General features: G+C 38.4%; 8 protein-coding genes across 10 annotated transcripts; 3 read left to right on the top strand and 5 right to left on the bottom strand.

The window, feature by feature from the left end:
- Positions 1-152: 152 nt before the first annotated feature.
- On the bottom strand, positions 153-8,698 carry PH4alphaNE1 (prolyl-4-hydroxylase-alpha NE1). The gene is made up of 8 exons (XM_017144989.3): positions 7,810-8,698; positions 6,697-6,851; positions 6,483-6,630; positions 5,146-5,357; positions 4,935-5,083; positions 2,752-3,255; positions 2,523-2,688; positions 153-253 (listed from the first exon to the last, which is right to left on the bottom strand). The coding sequence occupies exons 1-8, from the start codon at positions 7,986-7,988 to the stop codon at positions 153-155; spliced, it is 1,614 nt and encodes a 537-aa protein (XP_017000478.2). The 5' UTR covers positions 7,989-8,698.
- Positions 8,699-8,874: 176 nt separating this feature from the next.
- On the bottom strand, positions 8,875-12,575 carry LOC108059646 (prolyl 4-hydroxylase subunit alpha-1). The gene is made up of 6 exons (XM_017145006.3): positions 11,935-12,575; positions 11,686-11,876; positions 11,455-11,603; positions 10,640-11,074; positions 10,385-10,568; positions 8,875-9,009 (listed from the first exon to the last, which is right to left on the bottom strand). The coding sequence occupies exons 1-6, from the start codon at positions 12,423-12,425 to the stop codon at positions 8,987-8,989; spliced, it is 1,473 nt and encodes a 490-aa protein (XP_017000495.2). The 5' UTR covers positions 12,426-12,575; the 3' UTR covers positions 8,875-8,986.
- Positions 12,576-12,697: 122 nt separating this feature from the next.
- PH4alphaSG1 (prolyl-4-hydroxylase-alpha SG1) lies at positions 12,698-15,301 on the bottom strand. The gene is made up of 6 exons (XM_017144990.3): positions 14,962-15,301; positions 14,224-14,902; positions 13,712-14,161; positions 13,596-13,655; positions 12,940-13,105; positions 12,698-12,875 (listed from the first exon to the last, which is right to left on the bottom strand). Exons 1-6 carry the CDS (start codon positions 15,150-15,152, stop codon positions 12,778-12,780), a joined length of 1,644 nt encoding a protein of 547 aa, XP_017000479.3. The 5' UTR covers positions 15,153-15,301; the 3' UTR covers positions 12,698-12,777.
- A 156-nt stretch (positions 15,302-15,457) lies between these two features.
- LOC108059639 (prolyl 4-hydroxylase subunit alpha-2) lies at positions 15,458-17,651 on the top strand. The gene is made up of 9 exons (XM_070217648.1): positions 15,458-15,672; positions 15,729-15,862; positions 15,918-16,068; positions 16,132-16,331; positions 16,388-16,515; positions 16,641-17,084; positions 17,140-17,187; positions 17,250-17,415; positions 17,478-17,651. Exons 1-9 carry the CDS (start codon positions 15,473-15,475, stop codon positions 17,540-17,542), a joined length of 1,536 nt encoding a protein of 511 aa, XP_070073749.1. The 5' UTR covers positions 15,458-15,472; the 3' UTR covers positions 17,543-17,651.
- Positions 17,652-17,681: 30 nt separating this feature from the next.
- On the top strand, positions 17,682-18,582 carry LOC108059617 (uncharacterized). Its single transcript, XM_017144974.3, has 4 exons — positions 17,682-17,860; positions 17,911-18,062; positions 18,128-18,266; positions 18,323-18,582. Exons 1-4 carry the CDS (start codon positions 17,697-17,699, stop codon positions 18,528-18,530), a joined length of 663 nt encoding a protein of 220 aa, XP_017000463.2. The 5' UTR covers positions 17,682-17,696; the 3' UTR covers positions 18,531-18,582.
- A 53-nt stretch (positions 18,583-18,635) lies between these two features.
- LOC108059616 (prolyl 4-hydroxylase subunit alpha-1-like) lies at positions 18,636-20,179 on the top strand. The gene is made up of 5 exons (XM_070217649.1): positions 18,636-18,846; positions 18,902-19,053; positions 19,106-19,244; positions 19,303-19,502; positions 19,560-20,179. Exons 1-5 carry the CDS (start codon positions 18,662-18,664, stop codon positions 19,826-19,828), a joined length of 945 nt encoding a protein of 314 aa, XP_070073750.1. The 5' UTR covers positions 18,636-18,661; the 3' UTR covers positions 19,829-20,179.
- On the bottom strand, positions 19,715-21,783 carry LOC108059615 (prolyl 4-hydroxylase subunit alpha-2-like). Of its 3 annotated transcripts, none has more exons than XM_070217651.1 (7): positions 21,557-21,783; positions 21,384-21,505; positions 21,179-21,309; positions 20,927-21,125; positions 20,236-20,873; positions 20,014-20,179; positions 19,715-19,952 (listed from the first exon to the last, which is right to left on the bottom strand). In XM_070217651.1, the coding sequence occupies exons 3-4, from the start codon at positions 21,292-21,294 to the stop codon at positions 20,939-20,941; spliced, it is 303 nt and encodes a 100-aa protein (XP_070073752.1). In that variant the 5' UTR covers positions 21,295-21,309; positions 21,384-21,505; positions 21,557-21,783; the 3' UTR covers positions 19,715-19,952; positions 20,014-20,179; positions 20,236-20,873; positions 20,927-20,938. The 3 variants fall into 3 exon arrangements, with proteins under 3 accessions (XP_070073752.1, XP_070073751.1, XP_044251519.2); XM_070217650.1 differs by having other exon boundaries at positions 21,179-21,329; positions 21,557-21,782; XM_044395584.2 differs by lacking the exon at positions 21,384-21,505 and having other exon boundaries at positions 21,179-21,329.
- Positions 21,784-21,966: 183 nt separating this feature from the next.
- On the bottom strand, positions 21,967-24,003 carry LOC108059611 (prolyl 4-hydroxylase subunit alpha-1-like). Its single transcript, XM_017144962.3, has 7 exons — positions 23,789-24,003; positions 23,580-23,728; positions 23,374-23,524; positions 23,122-23,321; positions 22,407-23,065; positions 22,180-22,345; positions 21,967-22,124 (listed from the first exon to the last, which is right to left on the bottom strand). The coding sequence occupies exons 1-7, from the start codon at positions 23,986-23,988 to the stop codon at positions 22,018-22,020; spliced, it is 1,632 nt and encodes a 543-aa protein (XP_017000451.2). The 5' UTR covers positions 23,989-24,003; the 3' UTR covers positions 21,967-22,017.
- Positions 24,004-24,166: the final 163 nt, after the last annotated feature.

Below are 24,166 nucleotides of genomic sequence, written 5' to 3'. Positions count from 1 at the left end.
TTTGTTTTTTGTCTCATCTCAAAAGCCAGCTCGCCTCGTTTGTTTTGAGTGAGTTTCAAAAAGCACTCAAAGCCCCTTAACCCACTGAGCAAAATAAGACACGCTGCGGTTAACTTGACTATCACAATTTATTTTATTTTATTTTATTTCATTTATTTGATTATCTCGTACTCCAGCGAAACCTCGTGATCCCGGAAAACGTCGCAGGGTCGAGCAAAGGTCTGCGTCACCTCGTGTATCCAAACGTTGCCAACTGCAAAGATCAGGCCGAAAGTAATTACATTAATTGCGGCAGGTCAACTCGATGGCAACTCCGCTTGGCTGCTGGCTTAATTCACGCATATTTAATTCAATTTACAACCATTTTCGTACCTGCTGAGTTTTAAGCAGCTCGGTAAGGCTAGAGTTTTTAATGGAATCTAATTTAAGAATTTATTTAAAATGGCAGATAATATATATCAGATACTTTTATATAAAACTCAAAAAAATATTAAAAACATTTAAAATAAATACTTTGATTAAATAAATGTTTAGTGACTTATTACTAGACATCGGATTTTAGGTAAAAACATATTTTGAACGAGCAGTCCAAAGTTTTTTTGGATTGCATACAAATTTGTTTCATGTAACGTAGATCATTTTGAAGGCGGCATATTTTTGCAAATTTGACCTTTTTACATATCTTCCACCTAAAAGCATATTTCGGAATATGTCAACCTTTTTTGACCTTTTTGACCTTTTTTTGCTTTGAATATATGCCTTTAAGTAGGCGAACTGAAATTGATACTGTTAAAGTCAAAATAATTTCATAGTCGTGTGCCTTGTGATTGAGAATTTAAACGAAAAATGCCGAATCCCAATAGAAAGGATAATCGCCTGAAATGGTTGGAGGAATTTCCAACGGAAAAGCTGGTACTATTGGAAGAAAAAATATATTGCGAAACATGTAAAAAAAATGTAAGTGTTTGTATTTAGTTCTCTTTACTTGTTTGCTTTTATATAAATGTTTTCCACTCCCGAAGATTACTGTAGTGAAGAAATCACAATTACAACAACACATTCAAACCATTTTACATATTCATAATAAGAAGAAAACTGAAAAACTTGACAACCACGAAGGGGAAGACAATTTTCAGTTTGAACTGTGCCAAGCAATGGTAGCCGCTAACATACCATTTAATGCACTTAGCAACACAACATTTAACAACTTTTTAGAAAAATACACTAAAGAAAACATTCCGAGCGAAAGCACAATAAGAAAAAATTATTTGGACAGGTGTTACCAACATAAAATGGATGAAATCAAAGAGCACATAGGAAGCAATAAAATATGGATCTCTATAGATGAAACAACCGATAAAGCCGGAAGATTTATTGCAAATCTTATAGTGGGAACACTAACTGAAAACGAAAGAACTACGCCTTACCTAATAGCTTGCAAGGAAATTCAAAAAGTAGATAGTTCGGCGATATCAAGATTTGTAAATAGTACATTGAACAGTTTTTGGCCAAATGAAATGGAGAACAAAGTAATGCTGTTATTGACAGATGCTGCAGCATATATGATTAAGGCAGGTCAGCACCTTAAATATACCAATTCACCATTGACATCATGTGACGTAGAGCGGAGTTTTTCAGCATACAAATTAATACATTCGGAAAAAAGGCAGAAACTTACTCCGAGTAACATGGAAAAACTTATAATTATATACTGTAAACAAAATTATAACTAACAGTTTATACAGTTTATAAAATCTAAATTCTACCCAAATAACAAAACAAAAACAACCAAAATTATATGTAAAAACACAAAATTTACCTCCTTGGGCCAATAAAAATTTTTGTAATACTTTGTTTCCGTTTAAAATTTTTTTAAATAAACCACTGACTCGTCATTAATAAAAGAAGCCATCTTTTCAATTCTATGAGCGAAAAATAAAACCGAACCTTTTTTGACCTTTTTTGACCTATTCAAATAGGTTAAAATAGTCTTAGCATATTCCTTAACCTTCTTTGACCTAAAAAAAGGCATATTTTTGATATGCCACCATTTACTGAAAGCCTGTATTTTTATAAGTCTATTTTAAAAATTTCAAATTTTTTAGACCACAAACAAAAAAAAACCTAAAATCCGATGTCTACTTATTACTACAATGGTTATAAAAATTAAAAAAACATATTTTCACATTTTGACAACAACAAACAACTTTACAAAAGTACCTACTTCTACAGTTGAAATATATGTCTAAAAAATGTAGTGCATTTTTATTTACACAAAATTAAAATCTAATTTCGCTACTTTTAAAAATCTATTAAACTCTACAAAATAAATTAATTTATTCTTTATTTAACATTAAAAAAAATGTCGTAAAGCAAAATATCAGGGTGTTAAATAAACAAAAAATTCGTATCACATATATAGCAATATAGCTTCAAAATAAGCTGATAGAGAATCGAAAAAAGTCATCGGAAAATGGTAATCCCTCTGTAATCTCTGGCTAATCCCCTCGCGGACAACTTACTCCACTTGCTGCCCTTAAGCACTGGACAGCCGGCGTGCTTGGTGCGGTAGTCCATGTCCAGGGATCGATGGAGGTTGTACCAGAAGAGGACGTTGCCCATCTCCGGCTTGACGGCGATGTCCAGGAAGGGAAAGGCGGTGGCCCCGCCCTGTTCCACATCCGACAGCTAAGTAAGAAAATAATTACTCATCACTAAATCATAGGGATTAACACAAGTGTCACAACTTACATAAAATATGGCAGTGGCTATGCGGTTGCCCTCCTCCTCGGGATAATGATTGGGGTCCCGGAAGAAGTCCCAGTGCGGCTCGTAGTGCCCGCCCACTCCGTAGTTGGCCACCTGGAGCTGCTCACAGAAGGTGGTGTCCAGCCCGGTGGCATCCCTGAGGTCCTGCAGCATCCCCAGCATCGTGGGATGTGACTCGTACTCCAGCCAGGCATTTTTGCTCACCCGAAACGCGGACGTTTTCTTCTGTCCCCCCGGCAGAGGGTTCACTGTAGAGCGACGCATGCGGGGAACAGCCATTTCCCGGAGCTGTGAGATCTTCTTGGTACTCAGCATGTCGTGGAAGGTGGCCACATAGGGATCCAGACTGTGCTCCTCCAGCTTGAGAGGCGCCAAGAGCCGGAAGGGATGGCTGCCTCGGCTGTAGCGGCAGCGCAACTCCTGACGGGGAGTGGGATTAACCTCTCCTCGACACACCTTTTCGTACTGAGCGAACTCCTGCGACAGCTGGGGAAGGATTAAAAAATTATTTAAGTTTCCATAGTGATTTTAAAAAATATTATTATTTAATATTTATACATTTGTTTTGAATTTTATATACCTTTTTATGATAACGCCATCTTCTATGTGATAAAATTAAAATAATAGCGCTAAAATCGTTTAAAACTTTCACCGAACAATAAAAATTTATATAACATTTTCTTAAACAATTTTATTTAATTTTTAAGTATAATAATATTTAACTAAATTTTTGTTGTTGTTCTCTAAACTTCACTGTCACTTTGGCATATAAATTGCATTTGATATCTGCAATAAAAGTCCCACATTTCTTCGTTGTTTGTTATAATAATGCAGTTCTGTTTCCTTTCCAAGTGGTTCGGTTGATCTGGTGCCCATTTAAGAAATGTTGCTGGTCTGCCAGAAGCCACTGATACGTATTCGCCATCTTTCTTTAGATCATTAATGCCAAGCCAATAATATCTTTCGTTTTTGAGTTTCCCTTTAATGGCGTTGAATTCCTCTTCGTCTCGAATGGCAGCCAAATATCCTCCCAATTTACGACAAGAATCCGCAGCCGTTGTCCAATTTTGCTCAAGGTTATGTTCGAAATGAAAGAACCTGGACCCGATCTGCTCGAAAACAGGGGGAATTTTTTCTTCTGTTTCGTTCACTCTTGATTGGAAGTCTTCCATCGTGATAACACTTTTCACTGATTCTTGAAGAACCTGAACCGTTTGAAGAATGCTATCCAGTTTGATTTGTATGTCTGACTGAAGGGCCTGCAGTTGGTTACTCAACTCGGATTGCATCGCCAGCAGTTGTTTTTCCATTCTGAGTCCCTGGTCTTCCAGCCTCGATTTTACCGCCAGAATTTTGGACTGCATGAAATATTGCCTGCGTTCAATGGAAACCAATTTACCCCGCATTGGGTCCAGTTTACTGAGGCAGAATGGCCCACATTGATTGGGAGGATCATTCAGAAGACACACGGAATGTCCCTTTTCCTGGGTAGCTGCCCAAGACCCTTGCAAGGCCAGGAGAGCAAAGGAGCACAGAAGGTAGGTTGCCGAATAAAACATTTTAAATACGTTGAACGACTAAAGTCGAGCGGCTTTAGCACACTGAAGCTCAGCTACTTGTTGACAAAAACTAAGAGGCCTCACGCTTAGCTGATAACCAACGCACTGGCGATGACCTGCCTGCGTTCTCGTTTGATATCAGCATTTTCGGAAATATACTATTTATTATAATATATTATTCCTGAACAAATTCAAGTCATTGAACACAGTAGAACTTCCGTCCCACGAACTATAGTATACCTTTTAAAATCAGGGTTATTTTTTCTGTCCAAATATTCGATGGTACAGATAACTTTGAGCTTTGACTTTAGTTGACTAGCCAAAATTTTTGCGGATAAGAAGTTATAAAAGTTGTAAATTTACCATGAATTAATATAACTGTAACTATCTGTACAAAAATTGTAAACAAGAACTACTATAAGGCTTAATCGGGTACACTATAGAAATAATTGTGACTAAGACAATTGCTATGGCAATATGTCCGTAAATATATTAATTTTTATGAATTTGAAAAAACAAAGTTGATACTCAATGCTATCAAATAATATCCCCCCACTTCATATCCATATTTTGTTGTGTATATTAGTTTTTTCTCTTTTAACTTACGTTGTAGGAATCCGTGTGCTTTGGCAGGTTGTCCTCATCGATGTCCTCTGGGGGAGCAGTTCCCTTGTCGCCGAGATGCCAGTTCCTTATGCGCTTGGGATCGAACTGGAGGACCCGTTGGCTCAGCTCGTAAGCCGTATCGAAGTCGCCTGAAAATCGTGTGAATGAGTATCCTCAATACCATTAGATTTAATTTTCATTTTTTGCTCACCCATTTGGAACAAACTCTTGGCCGTCGCCTCCATTTTGTTGAGGGTAACTGTATCCGGGCCGCTGGTGGGCGTCGAGTGGCTGTGGGCGTGGCTGCTGTGACGTCGCAAACGGTCCATCGATTCCCTCAGCCAGACCTTCGTGTTGTTGTAGTCCTCCATTTCAAAGAGTTGTTGACCCAGCTCGAAGCAATCCTGCCAGCTCATGTCCGAGCTAAAAATAAAGGCTGAAAGCGTTGTAGCTGGTTTTTTCAACTATCGTATACCCTTTGAAAATAAAACTATGTTCTCTGCACATTAATCAATATTCATGTTGAATATCTTTTTGGGGGTTTATAGATTTATAAGCTGAATTTGAAATTCCATTGACGCATGAAGAGCTATTTTTACTCAGAATGCCGATATTCAGGAAACGGCTGATTTATCTTGATTAATTTATATCATTCGGAAGCTAAAGAAATAACGATTTACGAGAAAAAAAATATTTAATTATTTAAAACTGACCTTTAATGATATGAGATTTATGATAAAGAAAATATTGGTATTTAATTATTTGTAATTGAAGTTAAATAAATGAGGCATAAATAAATGAGGCATATATTTAAAACACAATAAAATAAAACAAGAGGGAACGTTATAGTCGGATGCCCCGACTATCAGATACCCGTTACTCAGGTAAAGGGAGTGCGAGGGAGATGGAGATAGAGATAGAAAACGTTGATCACGCATAACTTTTTAACGAATGGTCCGATTTGAAAAATTTCTTCTACATTTCGATAGGTATTGATAAACACAATAAAACTGCATTTTTACTTTTCCAAAATATTAAAATTTTTAAAATCGTATATAAGCGATGGTGGGCGTTAGAGGGGGCGTGGCACCATTTTGAAACAAACTTGCGCTGCGTAGGAATTCCTAGAATCTGCATGCAAAATGCCAATCTTCTAGCTTCTATAGTTTCCGAGATCTCAGCGTTCATACGGACAGACGGACAGACAGACAGACGGACAGACGGACAGACGGACATGGCTAGATCGACTCGGCTAGTGATCCTGATCAAGAATATATATACTTTATGGGGTCGGAAACGCTTCCTTCTACCTGTTACATACTTTTGCACGAATACAATATACCCTTTTACTCTACGAGTAACGGGTATAAATATCCCCAGAAAATGTGTAACAAAATGAACCTAAAAATCAGTGTACCCCTCATATCACCGATTTCGATTGGGGTTATGTGGGAAGGGCAGCTACTCGATTGAACTGGGATTAGATGGGATAGCTCTGTATTTTAAGCCTGGCTGGTTATTGCTTATTCGCTCATTCTGAGGTCTCACCCGTATTTGACGCCATTCAGGATGCCGGCAGCCACCTGGGCCACATCCAGTTTGTAGGTGCTCTGCAGGCGAACGAGGGCCAAAGCAGCCCCCTCCACGTCCTCCTGGCTGGGATAACTGAGTCCATACTCACGGGTAGCATTGAAGTCTGTTTAGAGAAAACCCCCTAAGGGGTTATAATACTTCCTTGAGGTGGATCATCCCACCAACTCACTCATTTCCTCAGCCATCAGCTGAACTCGGCCCTCCATCAAAAGCCAGTCCGTGTGGAGTCGCTTCATCAGGCGGTAGACATTCACCGGATTGGTCAGATAGTTCTCCGTATCCACTGCAGCCATGCTGTGCTCCTTTTCGATCGAAGACAATTCCCTGCGAATTGAACGAGTTTCGAACGATTCTGCGATTAACCTACCAGTTTAGCCGATTTATGAGACTCGTGTCGTCATAGGGAGTCCGTATACTCGTATTTCGGCTTAATTAATTCTAATTTATGTGTGATTCCATATTCATAATAGTTTTTATGATCGCTGCGATAAGAAACATCGGGGCGAGATCCAATAAAACGAAAGCGAAATGCCAAAAACAAAGGCGAAACCTGATAACCAATATTCGCCGATCGCTGATCCAAAGCCAACTGTCAATAATGATCCAATATCGCTTTGGCTAATACTCTCCAGATTAAACTAACTACTCTGCATTCGGTGACAGGTGGTCATTCGCGATAACACTAATTTAATTTAAGATCATCTGTTCGCACATTTGAAGCAGACATAAAGTCTGGCACCTCGTGTGTTTTCGGGTGACTCTGTAAACTAGTTCTCGAAAAAGGGGCCATAAAAGATTAATGGATTTGCTAACGACAATGGGCTGTAATTAAATTAGCATTGTTTCAAAAATCGTGATGCGGCTAAAACTATTCTGGGTTTCCTATGCTTTAGGGTTCGAACTTGGAATATCCTCTATTGATAACTTTTTTTGGATGATTTTGGAGTATATCCCAAAACGCAAGTGCTATCCAGTTATTATTTTCTAAATGTTTCTTAACTGGTTAATTCGTCCTATTCATCTGTAGGTGTGACTTGACAACATTTATACGGGTTAAGTTTGATTTCAGGTTAGGCTTTTGAATAATCTCGGTTTTATATTAATAGTCTTGCATTTATAAGAATTAAATAAATGTACAAGTACTCCGTTTATAATATTGTTTGATATTGTCTAAGATAATATTCTTTGACTGAAGTTGTGATTAGGTAATTCCTTGAGAATGACTTCCTAAATATCCTTTTTCATACCTTTCCTATATCCTTTCACACTTTACTATACTCACCCCTCTAATTGTTGCAGTAAACTCCTGATGCCATTGACCTTTGACCTCAGTTCCTTTGTGAGATATTCCTCTGTGTGCAAAAGTTCCTCCAGACCCGTGATGGAAGAAAAGTAATCCGAGGCCATAGATCCCTGAAGCAGTAAGGACATCAGTCCCACCAGTAATAAATGTCCCCTCATTTTGTGTTATATCCTTTTTATATCCGGTTTTATTCAAGGAAAAATCCTTGCTATACCGCGTACTATTTTAATCCGTATATCTCTTGAAGATCTTCAAGTCCGCCGTGTTTCGCGACTCGTGGCGAACTGTTCGTTTTTTTCAGGGGATCTTTGAGAGATCTCGCTTTGGAGGTATAACATCCCCCAAAAGATGCGGAGAGAAAAACCGGCGGCGAGAATTAATTTCGCATGTGCGAGATCTCGATATAAACTAGTTGCGGTGGCCTATGATTTGAAGAAAACTGTTTTATTAGCCAGTTCTGTCGGTGTTTCGATGCGGAGAAGTTGCTTTGCTTTTGCGGCTCGGCGTGTTTTATGGCTTGTTTTGCGCTGATTTACTGATGCTTATCATCGGCTGAGCTCGTTTCGAATTCTAAATTCTAAATTCGATTCGGAATCGGATTCGGATCGCCTATTGTCTTTAGCTCAAGATTAGACCAGACCGGCATATTAATACAGGCTAATTGGCCGTTAGCTGTTTGATATTTAAGACTGCAGTTCGGTTTATTTTAGGCTAGGACCGATTAACATTTCACATCCGACTGGTGCGACATTTCATATTGTTTTAAATCGAGCAATGATTTGTTAATAAGCCGACCACCATAACTCACACTGTTTTGATCGGCAATCTCAGCTGATTTATCGACTTCAGAGGCGGCATTTCAACGCGGGCTTCCTCTTAACAACAAACAAATAGATAGGCAAATAAACAAACAAACAATTATGGATCCCAGTGAAGCCACCCATTTTAGCCTTTTGTTTGCCCCGACCATTCACACCAAATGGCCGAATTCGAATGGCCACTCCCAGTGGGAAATAACGCAATAAAAGGCTGATTTTTAATCAAATGCCAAGGTCAACTTTATTTGATTCCCCCGCTGGCAATTAATGCACATGTACGTATGTGGCACATCGCATCGGAAAACCCGGGAAAACCATGGAAACCCATCAGGCCAACGTCATTGGAGTCCTGTCCACGCAGCTGCATGCGAAATTGAGATGAATAACAAGAGAGAACGCTATAGTCGGGTTGTTGTCCCGACTATCTAATACCCGTCACTCAGCTAAAGGGAGTGCGAACGCTGTGTCGGGTTGGTGTCCCGACTAATAATCGTAACTCAGCTAAAGAGAGTGCGAGGGAGATAGATATATAATTTTTGATTGCGTATAACTTTTTAATGAATGGTCCGATTTGAAAAATGTCTTCTACATTTCGATAGGTATAAATATACACAACAAAATTGCATTTATACTTCTCGGAAATCTTTAAAGATGTGGGCGCAGGACCCATTTTAAAATCGTTAGTGGGCGATTGTGGGCGATTGTGGGCGTTAGAGGGGGCGTGGCGCTCGGCTAAAATAAACTTGCGCTGCGTAGGAAGCCAAAGAATATGTGTGGGAAATCTCAACCTTCTAGCTTTTGTAGTTTCTGAGATCTCAGCGTTCATACAGACGGACAGACGGACAGACGGACAGACGGACAGACGGACAGACGGACAGACGGACATGGCTAGATCGACTCGGCTAGTGACCCTGATCAAGAATATATATACTTTATGGGGTCGGAAACGCTTCCTTCTAGCTGTTACATACTTTTGCACGAATCTAGTATACCCTTTTACTCTACGAGTAACGGGTATAAAAATGGAAATTAGCAAAAGGGCTGGAAAAGTCGACGGGGAGGTACCCTAGAACCTTAAAATAAGTCCTGCTTAAAAGTCTACACTAAACTTTAACAGAATAATTAAGATTGTATGTTATAAGATTTTTAAAAATAATTTTTTTTAAGGTAACATCTAAAAATATCTTAGGTGAATTTAAAAAAAATTAACGTACTATAATATTAAAAACTAACTAAATATATATAATCAATAATGGAAAAGTCGACTAAGAGGTACCCAGAAAAAACTAAAAATAATTTCTGCTTAAAAGTCTTAACTAAACTTTAACAGAATATTTACGATTTTAAGATATACGATTTTAAAAAATGTTTGTCAACTTTAGATACAATTTAAAAATATCTAAGGTGAATTTTATATTTACATATATATTTTCTATAAATATACAAAATAATAGAAATAATCAAAATATTTAGTAAATCTTTGGATGCAACTTTAAATTTTAAAATCAATTTTTGTTTGCGTAAAGAATTTTTACAAAAACTAATTTTCAGGTACCAAATGGAAAGCTAATATACCCTCCGTACAGGGTATCTCAACATGTCAACATGTTCTACTGACAAGCGATGACAGGGAAGCTGGGATGTGGTAAATGCGACTGGGCCGCAAACTGAATCCCGGCACGCTCTATCTACACCTCCATCCAACATTCTCCCCCACCAACCTCACCAAAACTTACACAACTGAACGCCGAGGAGCACGGGACAAACTGCCTGGCCACTGCGGTAGTCCCACTCCGAGGATGAGAAGGAGGAGCCTCCGGCGGATCTCGTGTGCCAGTGGAGCAGCGAACCACGTGGGACATTCACGCCAAGCTCCAGCTGCGGAAAAACCACAGCCCCGCCCATTCCGGGTGGCTGCAACTGTGGAGACCGGAATTTAATTAGTCACACATTAGTCAATTAATTAGGCCTCAGGTCGGTTAGCCACGTACGTTCAGCATGACACGTGCCACATTCCCGAGTTGCGAGCTATCCTCCAATTTGGTGGAGTGCCCGTGACCGTGGCGACGTCCCGTCCAAGGATCCAGGTCCCCAGTCTTGAGACCCAGGCGATAATTAATCCGCTTCAGCTTCTTTTGCCCCATTTTCGATAGCTTCAGCGGTTCATAGCTCCTAACTCCGTTGGTATCATCCTCCTCCTCATCTATAAGTTCCAGCAATTGAGCGATTTCCTTTGGGCTTAGAACATCGTGATGGAGTACTATATATGGATCTGAACTGAGTGGCTCCAATCTGGAGGGCTGGAGGAGCAACCAGGGCGTATTTCCCTCTAGCTTACAGTGACTGAAGCGACTTCCTGTCGTGGATTTCTGGGTTGCCCCGCGGCAGAGTTCCTCTATGAGCATCTGTTCTGCAGATTTGGTTTTCTGGAAAGGAAAAGTTATATTATTTTTAAGTTCTTCTTATTTACCAATAGAATTTTTTATTATATTACAAAACATTCCCAATTTTAGAAAATTGTGCAAATAAATCTGTTATTAGGTAAATCATATTTTGTGAATTTAAAAAAAACCATTATCTTAAATTTAACAATAGATTAAAGGACTTTAAAATGCTTATTAATTGAAGTATGGAATGGATAGAAGCATTTTACATTTTACTTTAAATTTTAGAGTCTAAAATGCTTGTCATATTATATTAATAAATACAAAATTCATTTTAATTTTTTTTTTCAACATTAATGAAATTTTTAAAGTATTTAATACCTACAATATAGCTATTTTCCAACTTACGAACTTTTACTCACTTTAGTCTTCGACTTTGTGTGCCTGCCCTTGGGCAATTCCTTCTTGGCCATGGCTTTTTCAATCTTTCTCTTGGCCTTTTGAATGTTTTGGTTCATTGGGAGCAGCAACAGCAGCTCCTCGGCAGTGGCCAAGGCTCGGGAAAGTTCCCCTAGAAAAGAAAAAATAACAAAATGGGAGGAAATTTGGAATTCAGTCGAGGGGATATTGCACTTAATCCCAGGTCAACCCACCAGCGCGGTATTCAATGTTGAGAGCAGCCTCCAGGATGTGAACACGACCGCTTTCCCGTTCCCTCTGCGCTTCTGTGGAGTTTTCCGAGGCGGCGGGCAGCTTTTCCAAGGCCGATTCTAGCCAAAATCTAGCCACGGAAAAGTCGGACTTGCGCGCCACTTCTAGGCAGTCGCCCCAGGACATGGCGGATCTGAAATTATGCAAACAATTTTTGCTTGCTTTGGTTTGTGATTTTTCTTTTTGCTCACCCCAATTTCAAGCCATTCACCATGCCCAAGGAAAGGCTGTTGGAGTCCAATTCGTAGACGGACTGTAGGTGAAGCAGTTGATTCAGCGACTCCTCGTAGTCCTCCTCGCTGGGAAGGATTAAATCCTTATCAGAGGAAGCCTGTTCCGAATTTATAAGCAGAGTTTCATTTGCCTGCTGCTCTAGCTTTGGCCACACACTATCGAATCTCTTGAGAATGCCGAGAACATTCAGGGGATTTCCCATGTACTTCTCCACATCAACCACCTGACTGTGAATCTCCTCGATGGCCGAGGTCTCCCTGCGGATCTCCTCCAGCTGCAGCTCCAATCTCTCTATATAGTCACGCAACTCATCGATCAGCTGCGTTTCGGTGGCCAAAAGAGCCTCCAGCTGCTCCTCTCCCCTGGCGAAATTGGTTCCAATAACCTTTTCCGTCAGCAGAAACAGCTGAAGCAGCCACAAAACACTAAAAGCCATCGGCATTTGCATAATTAGTTGTCTCCGGTGATTTTTATTCAGTCTTTTTTTGTCTTGGCCCTCGGGTCAATGACTAGAGATTTTTTCTATATTATGTATAAGCTCTGAAGTTCGAGCCAAGCGGAGAACGTTCGACTGACCGGCTTGAATCGCGTGGCTAAACTGAGGCCAAGGCCCCATTTTCCCATTTAACCTAAGAAAGTGGTGAGTTTAGTTTTTTAGCCATTCGTTTGAACTTAGTTTAGTAACCTTCATGGTGAATTTTAAAGATCTTATTATGTATCTCTTGGATTCTTAATAACCAGTTAAGGTATTTATTATGAAATGATAATGTTGCAGGTAAATATTTTATTATTTGTTAGCCTTATTTATGCTCTAAGTCCAGGAATTTTCCTTCATTGCTGATGAGTCCACAAGGTCGTCTGAATTCCTGGGCTCCCACATGGAACCACTCATTGCAAACTGTAAGTAATAATATTTTTAAGATATTTTTATGAAAAATGTGTATTGTTTTAGGTAAACTTACTCCACTTGGAACCCTTAAGAACGGGACAACCTGCGTGCTTTGTTCGAAAGTCTTTGTGCATGGATCTATGTAGATTGTACCAGATCAGAAGACTGCCCTTCACAGGTGGAACTGCCAAGCTCAGAAAGGGGAAAGCAGTGGCACCACCAAGCGCGACATCGTTTAGCTAAAAAAATGTACAAAAAATTTTATAAATTTTTATCAATATTTTTAAAATGTATTTTTAATAAAAATTTTTTATAACTTGAATGCCAATAGAATGGTCATGTTTTTACGAAATCAACGACGTACAATATTTCTTATTTGAGGCTGGAAATGTACTTGTTGTTTCTTGATGATAATAATTTTAGACATTAAATATTTATATCATATTTTCACTTTTTTTACATCACAATTTTTTGCAAAAATGGATAAAAAATATATTTTTTAAACTTTAATGCCAATTGATTTAGAATGTTTTTAGGAACTCAACAAGATATAAAATTCTAGATTTGGAACATTATTTCGCATTATTTTGGGGAAAATTGGGTTTTTTATGAGACTTTGGTGTACCAAAATAATCAAAATATTTTGTAAAATATTTAGGTTTCTGACACGATTTAATTAATATGTATAAGATGTTATATTGCATTTAGTTAATAGCACATAAAACTTACATAGAAAAGAGCGGTCAAGAGGCGGTGGCCTTTCCAACCAAAAACAGAATGACCATCGCCCTGTGAAAAAAAGGAATTACTTTAGATCCAAAATCGGAGTTACTCGATAAACTCACATCCATGAAGTCGAAGTGCGGCTCGTATTGTCCTCCAATTCCGTAGTTAACCAGCTGCAGTGGCTCCGCACTTTCCGTACTCAAACCGGTGACATCCTCGAGTCGCTGTTTGATCTGGGAAAGCCAGGGATTCTGCTCATACCAAAGCCAGGTGTTTTGGCTGGTGCGAATATCAGTTGTGGTGGAGTTCTCCACTTGTCCCACCATCGAACGCTGCATGTTACCCTTGCCATGATCCATAATCAATTCCATTTCACTATCCCTCAAAACCTCATGAACATAGGCCACATATGGATCCAGATTTAGTTGTTCTATTTTGAAAGGCGAAAGATGGTAGTAATGGACTCCTTGGTGGCTTAGCCAGCACTTGAGATTGCGCTGCTCTCGAGGAGTTTGGGTGAGTTCTCCTTGACAAACGCGTTTATAAAGCTGGTAGCTCTCTTTTTGCTCCTGTTGAAATATAATAAATATATTTTTAGAATTTCAGTTAGCAAATCAAGGGTTCTACTTACATTTTCCTTCGATTGGTTTAAATCCTCTTTCTTTCCAGGACTAAGACTTCGTTCCTTAGCCAACTTATTTTCATACACTATCTTGTTTCTCAGCGCATCTTCATGTTCAGAATTCTTATCCAGTATTTCATTATTCAGCTTGTGAGCCAGTTTAAGATTGCCCAAAGCATTGAAAGCGGGTGATAGCTGCTCCAGAATCTCGACATCACTTACATTGGGGGAAATGAAACCCAGATCTTTGCCATGCGATCTTTTTTTGGCCTCCATTAGCCATTCGGAACCATAGGAGTACTCCTTAATCTGGCAGAGATTCTTTCCCATTTCAAAACAATCACTGGCACTCAAAGAGGTGCCCAATGGATTTTTCTCCTCAGGAAGTAAAACTCCATTGGCCAATTGATCCGTAGGTAATTGATAGACATTCTGAAGTCGAAGAAGTCCACGAGTCGCACCTTGCAGATCCTCCTGAGTGGGTCCTTTGAACTGAATCTTCTCCAGAGATTCGCTTAGAGAACTCTTGTAGGTCTCAAAGTTACTAGTTTCGAAAACGGGATCAAAAACATTGAACTTCCAGTCGTGAACAAGACGTTTAATGGTTATAAAGGCGTTGAGAGGATTACCAAAGTAAGCCTCGAGATCGCCACGATCATTTTGCAACTCGTCTACGTGATCCAAAAATCTGTTTTAAAAATGAATATTATATAATAAATATTTAAAATATTGATGGTATAGCTGTACCTTTTGATATTCTCCTGTTCTTCCTGAGCTCTATTTAGATACTCATCGAACTTTTCTACTATAAAGGCCTCCACGTCAAGAAGTTTCTCCAGCTCACTTATAGCCGAGTAGTAATCGCCATTTATTGAGGAAGAACTCAGTACCAAAAAAATAATACTGAACCGAAACATTTTCACTGCTCTGCGTTCCATTTCTTACTGTTCTTAGTTTCATATAGGAACATTTTTTGGAGACTGTCTGTCTTCCATAAATGCAGCTAAGCAAACATTTACACAGTTGCTTTTTTTCGGCATTTCTAATGGAAAGTAGGTGGAGATCCCGAGAGCTACACGCTTATTGTCCCAAGATCAATAGAGAACTTAATTTATTTATTTTATTTATATTGTTAGAGAGTATTTCTGTTCGCCTCATTTATAAAATGAAATCAAATCAAAGCATGAAATGATAATTTTTCCAGCTAAAAAGCATATTTAAATTCTTTTCCGGTATTTCTGCCTCAGTTTATCTCGAGATGTCAAAACTAAATAGTTTATATGCCTTATTTTACCTAATATTTTTGTTAACGAGCCTAGGCAAAACTGAATTGGTAGAAAATAATTATGCGGTCTCGACATACGACATGGGGTACTTAGTTTCCCATGAGCGTTACCTACTGGATATATTACAAAACTTTACCAATGAACTCCAGAAGAAAGTGGATACAATAGAGTAGTGAGTAGAAAAGTTAAGAGTTTTTAAAATCTATTTCATATATTTTATAACCAAAGCTATTTGGAAATGATGGCGTACGAGGATGAAGAGGATTTTCCTACCGATCCAATTGAATCTTTTCGGATGATTCGTCGTTTGTACTCGGACTACTCAAATTGGGCTTGGTACTTGGAGCAGCAGCCATGGGAGGGTAAGTATTTCCCTAGTTCAGAAAGGGTTTTCAAAATATATAACCTTTGGATTAGCCTATGTTGATCATATGATTGCTATTGCTCCGAAAATGCCAACGAAAAAGGACATTGAGGAGGGCATAAGGGGTTTGAAGCTCATACAGTGGGTTTACTCCCTACCAGCTAGTCAAATGGCCGAGGGAGTCTTACAAAACGTCCATCACAAGTAAGATATATTTATATTAATCAGTAAGATATATTTATACATAACTAAATTATTATTTCCCAGCTCCTCACTCAACGCAATGGAACGTTATACCATTGCCAAGGATATGGCCAAGAATAACGAACTCAAGTTGGCCATGGAGTGGTTAATTGTGGGTTTGAACAAGTATACGGCCGATCGGGAGAACGAGGATTATTTTACCCAATTGGGAGTGCCCCTGTCCAGTTTCTATGAACTATTTGTGGAACTTCAAGATGGATTAGGTGGGAATTTGTAGATTAATCAATTGATTTTCTGATTTTTAGGTTATTTATCTTAGGATCGCGAACTTTTGCCCTGAAAGAGCTGCAAGCTGCCTTGAAACGGTGGCCGGAAAAGTTCAGTCTATCAAGAGTTCAATCTCGTTTGCAAATGAACATTCGCACTGGAAAGGAACCAAATATAAAAGTGAGTATATATAATAATAATAAATTAAATATTTAAAAATAATTTCCAAAATATTTTATTTATTTTATTATTTATTTTATTATTTATTTTATCCCAAATATCTCCAAAACTCTTCTACCAACCAGAAAGATATCCCAATGGGTAAATATCAGCAATGCTGCACCTCTGAGTGTCGTCCCAACTCCAAACTCTTCTGCCTGTACAACTCCACCACCTCGGCTTTCCTGCGCTACGCTCCTCTCAAGATGGAAGTTCTTTCCCTCGATCCCTATATAGTGCTCTACCACGATGTGATTTCCGAAGAGAACATCGTTCGCGTTCAGAATCTCACAAAGGGTAGACTTGAACGAGCCAAGACTTATGGTAAGGATGGAAACCTTAGAGAAGACCCGGATCGCACAACCAAGGGATTCTGGTTAGAAGAAGATGTTGAGGTGGTATTGAAAATGGAAGAAATCACACGGGACATGAGCAATTTCGATCTCGAAGAGGCGGAGCACTTTCAGGTTATGAACTACGGAATAGGCGGATATTACTACATCCATTTCGACTTTTTAGGGTATTCAAAGGTAAGATTGATAGATAGGACTTTTGTTAAAAATTATAACATGGTTTTCTTGGCAGGAGAACGATGTGAGCTTATCGGACCGCATAGCCACAGTTGTATTTTATGTAAGTAAGGGTTGTTTTTTATGTTAAATATCTTAAAACTTTCTTGAAACTATCATTCAAAGCTAAACGATGTCCCGCAAGGTGGAGCCACAGTATTTCCGGATCTTAAACTCACGGTTTTCCCCAAAAAGGGTTCGGCACTTATGTGGTACAATCTGGATCACAAGGGTGAAGGCGATAAGAGGACAGGGCATTCAGCTTGTCCAACCATAGTGGGTCCCAGATGGGGTAAGAATATATAACTTTTAAGATAACATAACTGAAATAACTAATTCTATCCATTTTTGCAGTCATGACCAAGTGGATAAGGGAAAGAGACCAAGTTTTTAGTAGGCCTTGCTTGAGAAGCATTTAGATAAATTATCTTGTAAATCTTTACGGTTAAAATGTAATACTTCGGGTTCTCTATACAAAATCGATTTATTTTGTAGACGATGCAATAAATAATCTTGTTTTTCACGCTACTTTTTCACCCAAGATTTTGTTATTATTATTGTTAAACTTGAGCCATGCGGTTTGTTGTGAGATTTTCTATTGCTTTAGTGGCTTTATTTTTTCCCAAGTGGGTTTGCACTACAAAGATCGAACGGTATTTTGATCTCGATTTTCAGCTAATGACCCAACTGAAAAGCTATTCGGAGGACCTGCAAAATCACATCAGTGTGTTAAATCGGTAAGAAATTATTAGTAATTACATTTTTTTTTTATTTATTTTTTTTTTAGCTATATAGATGGCAGGAAAAGTGAACAGGCCAAGGTTGGAATTGATCGAGAAATATATTTGGGAAATGCTATCAATAGTTACTCTTTATTGCACCACATGCATTTCGATTGGCCAATTTGGAGGAGGCTAATGGAAAAACGCTTGGGTGAAGGTATTAAAATGTTATTCTATTTTTGGTAAAAAGTATCAAATGAACTCTCTTATATAAATTTAAAGAGCAAATTGCTGAAATGCGGGAGCTGCTGACCAAGATTCCAAATAATGATGAATACATGAATTCCATAAAAGAGGCCATCGATTTTCAGAAACAGAACAACGAGGAATACGAGGAATACGAAGACGATCTTCTCTTTAGGTAGGTAATGGTAAAGAAACCATGAACAATTTAATGTAATTTGATTAATCAAATAGCCCAATGGAATCCCTGGAAATCGCTCAGTATGCTTACGACCAAGAAAATTATGTTCAGGCAGAAGACTGGCTGAATACTACGCTCAAAGGCTACAAAGATCTTGATAACCAGGAAAAGGAACTTTATGAAGTTCTTATCCCTGTTAGCCAAACTCAGGTGCAGGATCTCTATGAAAAAGTAAAAAAAATAAATGGAAGGACCGCTTAAAAGTGGAGTTAAAAATGTTTAGACAAATAAAGCACTCCATTTAATTTAATAACTATTTTAGTCATGGTTTACAGGGTGACGAATTTTTCATTAGTAATGAAAACAGTCAGTCTTTAGTTGAGATCGTAGACATGAAAACTCAATTTAGTTTTTCATTATGGGTTATCCTAACTTTTATATCTCTTTCAAAATCTGAGACTCGCCCTGCTGAATCGATATTTAAATTTATAAACTTTATGCAATTTAATAGAAATTTGGTGGAGTACTTAGAAAACTATATAAAGGCATTGGAAATCAAATTAAAAGTTATTAACGAGTGAGTTTTTAGTCAACTAAGTGTCTTGACTTGAAGTCTAATTAATCCTTTCCAGAGCTCTTGTTGATTTGGCTAGTTATCATATTCAGTTTGAAGATGATAAATTGGGTATTATATCTAGTCCAGTGGGAAGTTACTCCTTGATACATCATATGCAATCGGATTGGACTTATTGGCAGCTATTTCTTCAAGAGGATCCAGGAAAAGGTATCAATAAGTCATATATTCACTTTACTCTTTATTCACTTTTAAATCACAGATGAATTGGAATCTATAATATCGAATAAAAGATATCTACCCCTTAAAGAAGATGTATTAAAAGTCTGTCAGGATATTTCTAGTATTATAAGCACCTATGACTTGATTCCAGAAAACATTTCAAAAGGATTGGGATACAAGTATGTTATCAAGTGCTTCCAAATTTGAAAAAAGTTTATCAAAGTTTATTTATAAAAGGTCCCCTATATCTTCTCGCGATTGCCTTCGGATGGCAGATCACAGTTTAGCTATGAAAGACTTCAAACAATCCAAACAGTGGCTTCAGCTGGCTATATCCATCCTTTATGATCCTAGTTATAAGGAACGACACTTCCTTTTTAGGAAGTTAAATTCCGCTGATTTATACTTGAAACTAGCAGAAGTCTATGTGGAGCAAAGTAAGTTATGTCATTCTTACTAAAAACTTTAAGTTATTATTTTGAGTTCTCCCTTAGAAAACTGGCTTCTAGCTCTTGAGACTGTTGATCTTGCTTTAAAGTCACAGCCCCAAAATGCTACGCTGCTGAGATTGCAAGACTATTTGGGCTCTCACATTTTACTTGATCCTCCCCCGAATCCGGATGTTGATAATGAAAATAACGCTTATCGGTTTCAAGGAAATAAAAGCCTTTATTGTTTTTTTCAAACCAGAAAAGGACTTTTCGCACGAAACAGGGCAGAAATGATCTTTCTTGATCCCTTGTTTATAATATACCATGATTAATGTTCATAAGTCCTAAGAAAATGTTAATACATGAATTTCCCTATAGATAAAAACTCTTTAGTGTTTGAATCGATGCAAGGCCTTCTGAACTCTTGTCCAATGTCCTGTATAAACTTGCTTACAACTGCAAAGGATTAGAAAAATCTTGGAAAATTAAAATAATCCTAACTTCTTGTATTACAAACCCCATTTGGAGCCCACGATGACGGGACAGCCGGTATGTAAGGTTTCCATTTGCGGATTGCCCTTATTGTCCAAATTAAACCAGAAAAGAGCCGATCCGATCTTGGGAAAAACCGTTATGTTTAGTGCTGGAAAATAGGTGGCTCCACCTTGCGTGACATTACTCAACTGGAGGAAAGAAGCTTTATAAAGAAAACGTATTCCAAAAATCATAAAATACTTGCATAAAAGAGTGCTGTAGCCATTCGATCTGGCTTTCCTAGCTTTAGATCCACATGGGTTTCAAAATATCCCCCTAAACCATAGTTTACAACCTGGAAGAGCTCTGTGTGGTTCATATCCAGACCAGTTGCATCTTCTAACCTTTTGGTTATTTTCGCAGTTGCCTCATTATAGATATTTTCATACCGAACTGACTTTGAAAAGCGCGAGGGGCCCACTACAAAGCCTTGTACTTCGCCACTATAATAATTGGTTGGTAAAATGTGATCTTTGCTAGAATTCCGAATTAATAAACTTTCTTTTGAGGAGATCATGTCATGTAGTAGAGTTATAAAGGGATCGATTGAGAGAATCTCAATTTTGATGGGGGAAAGTCGGAGAAATGGGGAAGTTACATGGTTGTAAAGGCAATGTAGTCTTCTAAGTTTAGGGGGCACTTCACAGCGACCACTGCAACAATTTGGCAAGTGAGAACGAACATAGGTGTAATGTTCCTCATCTTGCTTATCTGTATTTGCTTTGGTTTCAGGAGAAGTTAGAATTCTTTTTTGAAAGTTAAGATAATCCTGGAAAATTTCCACGTCGTGTGGCGACTCTTTTAGGGCCAAATGATAGGCTTCAAAGGCACCCTCGTGATTTTCTGCAATAATTTGAAGTATATTAAATCCTCTACTGCCTTTAATTCATACTCACCCAACTCAGCCCTCACTTGTCCCAGTAGCCAAAGAAGATCCTCCCTATTTGGACCCCTTGCAACTGCATTTCCAACTGAGGATTTGTTCTATCGTAGGCTTCAATGCCAGCCAAAATCCATTTCTCCGCAGTTGCTAGATAATGCTGATTTATCAGATCGCGACCCAGTTCCTGACAATCAATGGCTACCAGTGACGAGCTAATAATGGGTTAATGATTTCATTTTTATAAGATAATAAATACGATATTTACTTGTACTTCATTCCATCTAGCAAACCATTAGCTATATCACTGGCTAAAAGTTGGTATGTCCCCTGCATTCTGATAACTCCATCAGCAGCATCCATAAAGTCATCTACCTGAGGCATTATCGCATTCAGGGACTGTAAATAACCCAGTTGTTCTGAAAGAAGATAGTTCAGAGAACTAAAGAACACCCTGTAATGGAGTTACGAACCCAAACCCAAAGGCTTTTCCAGATATTCCAGCCACATCAACCAATCAGCGTGCATGTGACGAATGAGGGAATAATTGATATAAGGGCTGTCCCCTTGCATTTCCTTCATCTGATGGATCCCCCTTTAATGCTTACTTAAGATCGGGTATACACAACTCTCCTCTTGTACTCACCACCTAATAATTTTGGCTTTCTGAATGAGCACATCCGTATAATTTTCCAAATTGCTCACCAGATCGTCTTCCATCTTCAGTAAGTCATCCATATTGACCACAGATCTTGAGTATCGCTGTTGGGAATTCACTTCTAACACCTGAGAATAACTCAGCCTTCCAGAAAGAATTCCCACTAAAAGCAGTCTATAGATCAACATTCTTTTTGCCATAATCCTAAACTAAAATAGGAGGTAAAATTCCCAGACCTTAAACTAATATTATAATTAAATTTTTACAGCTTTAGCTTCACTTAAAATTTTAAATTTAACTGAAGAACATTTACCATGAATAAATCATTTAGAGATTGTAATAAGAAAATACATCACCTGAAACAAGACTCATTTTTACTAAGTAATTATAAGGACTAGTTTTACATTCTACATTTATCATTTAATTTTTAAAACATAACGCATACAAAATTAAATTATAAGTTTTTCAACAGATGCCAAGTACTTTGCACTAGAAATAGAATCGATGCAGGGCCTAGTGAACTCTTGACCCATATCTGTTATCCACTTACTGACAACTGTGAGAAAAATAAATAAATATCATAAAATAAAACATATTTGTAATGTACACACCCCATTTGGAACCCACGAGGACGGGACATCCTGTATGCAGGGTAGTCATGAGATCATTACCCTTTGTATCCAAGTTGTACCAGAAGAGAACCGATCCTGCCTTCGGAAAAACCGTGGTGTTCAGTTTTGGGAAGTAGGTGCCACCGCCCTGTGGAACGTCACTTAGCTGAGGAATATTTAATGGAAAATGAAATAATAAAAATAGTTAAATAGGAAGAGATACCAACATAGAAGAGTGCCGTAGCTATACGATCAAAGGTTCCGTTGAATCGAGCTTCGTCCGAAAGCAGCATGTCGATATGTGTCTCGAAGAAGCCCCCCAATCCATAGTTGATGACCTGGAAGAACTCTGTAAACCTCATATCCAGACCAGTTGCATCGCCCAGGCGTTCATGTATATTCCTGGTAGCCTCGTTGTGATCGTAATCGTACCAAACTGACTTCGAAGTACGAAAGTCGGCTACCATATGCTGTTCCCTTGGTGCATCCACATTTACTGTGGCGGATGGATGTAGGTGATTTTTACTAATAGATCGTATTAGAGCACTATCCTTGGGGGAGATCATGTCATGGAAGATCACCACAAAGGGATCAATGGATATAAGCTCCGTTTTGATGGGGGAAAGTCTGAGATAAGGAGCAGTCACATGGTTGTAAACACAATAGAGGTTCCTTAGTTCTTTGGGAACTTCACAGCGACCACTGCAACATGGGGGCAAAAACATTCTTTCAGTATCTTCCACCTCTTCTTCCTCCTCTTCTAATTCGATTCCTGATAAGGCAAGAGCTCTTATTTCCAAGTCCCGATACTCCAGGAATATTTTTGAGTCATGGGGCGAGAGCTTTTGGGCAATCTTAAAGGCCTGCAGGGCGCCCTCATAGTTTGCTATATTTAATGAATTAATGTGAATCACTTACAAGTGGATTTGAGTTTCTACTCACCCTGCTCCATCCGCGTTTTCCCCAGCCTTCTGTAGAGTTCTGGTTTAATGGGACCCCTTAGCAACTGAATCTCTGTTTGAGAACCTGGACGATCGTCAGTTTTAAGTCCTGTAAGAAACCAGTCCTCAGCCTTTGGAAGTCGCCCTTCCGCCAGCAGATGATCACCCATTGCAAGGCAATCTAAAGGTGCTAACGTAGAGCTAAGGAGTCGATTAAAAAACCACTAATATTTATAAGAAAAGCCACACCCACTTGTATTGTACTCCATCTAGCAGACCATATGCCATATCAACAGACGATATTTTATATGTGGCTTGGATTTTTCGAATCCCTTCAGCTGCATCAACAAAGTCATGATCCTGTGGCATTTTATGGTCCTCAGACTTCATAAAATCAATTTTTTCTGGAAAAGAATACTCTCAAAAAATCCCACAAATACCCTAAATACAAATACAAACCTTGAGAAACGGGTTTTTTCAGGAACAATTGCCACATTAACCAATCCGATTGCATGTGACGAATGAGGGAATAACTTTCGAATGGATTTAGTAAATCTTTTCTAGATTCTTCCAGCTTCTGGTAAATTTTCCTCATATGATAGATTCCCCTTTAGAACTTAAAGTGCCTTAAAAAATCCTTGATTGTTTAGATAGACAGTCCAACTCACCATCTAATGGTTTTGGCCTTATGGAAGAGCAAATCAGCAAATTTTTGCAGATTGACAACCAGATAATCCTCTATTTTCAGCAAATCGTCCATATTCACCACAGATCTTGAATAGCGCAGTTGGGTATTTTCCTCGTGCAATTGTCCTAAAGTCCGGGTCAGGAAAAATATTCCCATAAGCACTAGCTTGCCGATCAGCATTCTAAAAGCCACTGATTTTTAAAGATAACAAAAATAGCTCTCAGACGTGGTAATTATTGTCATAATTTAATTTAATCGGTTATTAGTTTCAGTTAAATCTAGAATTATTCCTAACACAACATTATACTAAAATTGGAAGCTACAACTTTTAGTTCTTCAACTTATTTTATAATTACAT

The sequence above is a fragment of the Drosophila takahashii genome, chromosome 3R, assembly GCF_030179915.1.
Source record: "Drosophila takahashii strain IR98-3 E-12201 chromosome 3R, DtakHiC1v2, whole genome shotgun sequence".
NCBI lineage: Eukaryota > Metazoa > Arthropoda > Insecta > Diptera > Drosophilidae > Drosophila > Drosophila takahashii.
Note: the sequence above shows the minus strand (reverse complement) of the source record. Positions and strands in the feature narration are given on the sequence as shown.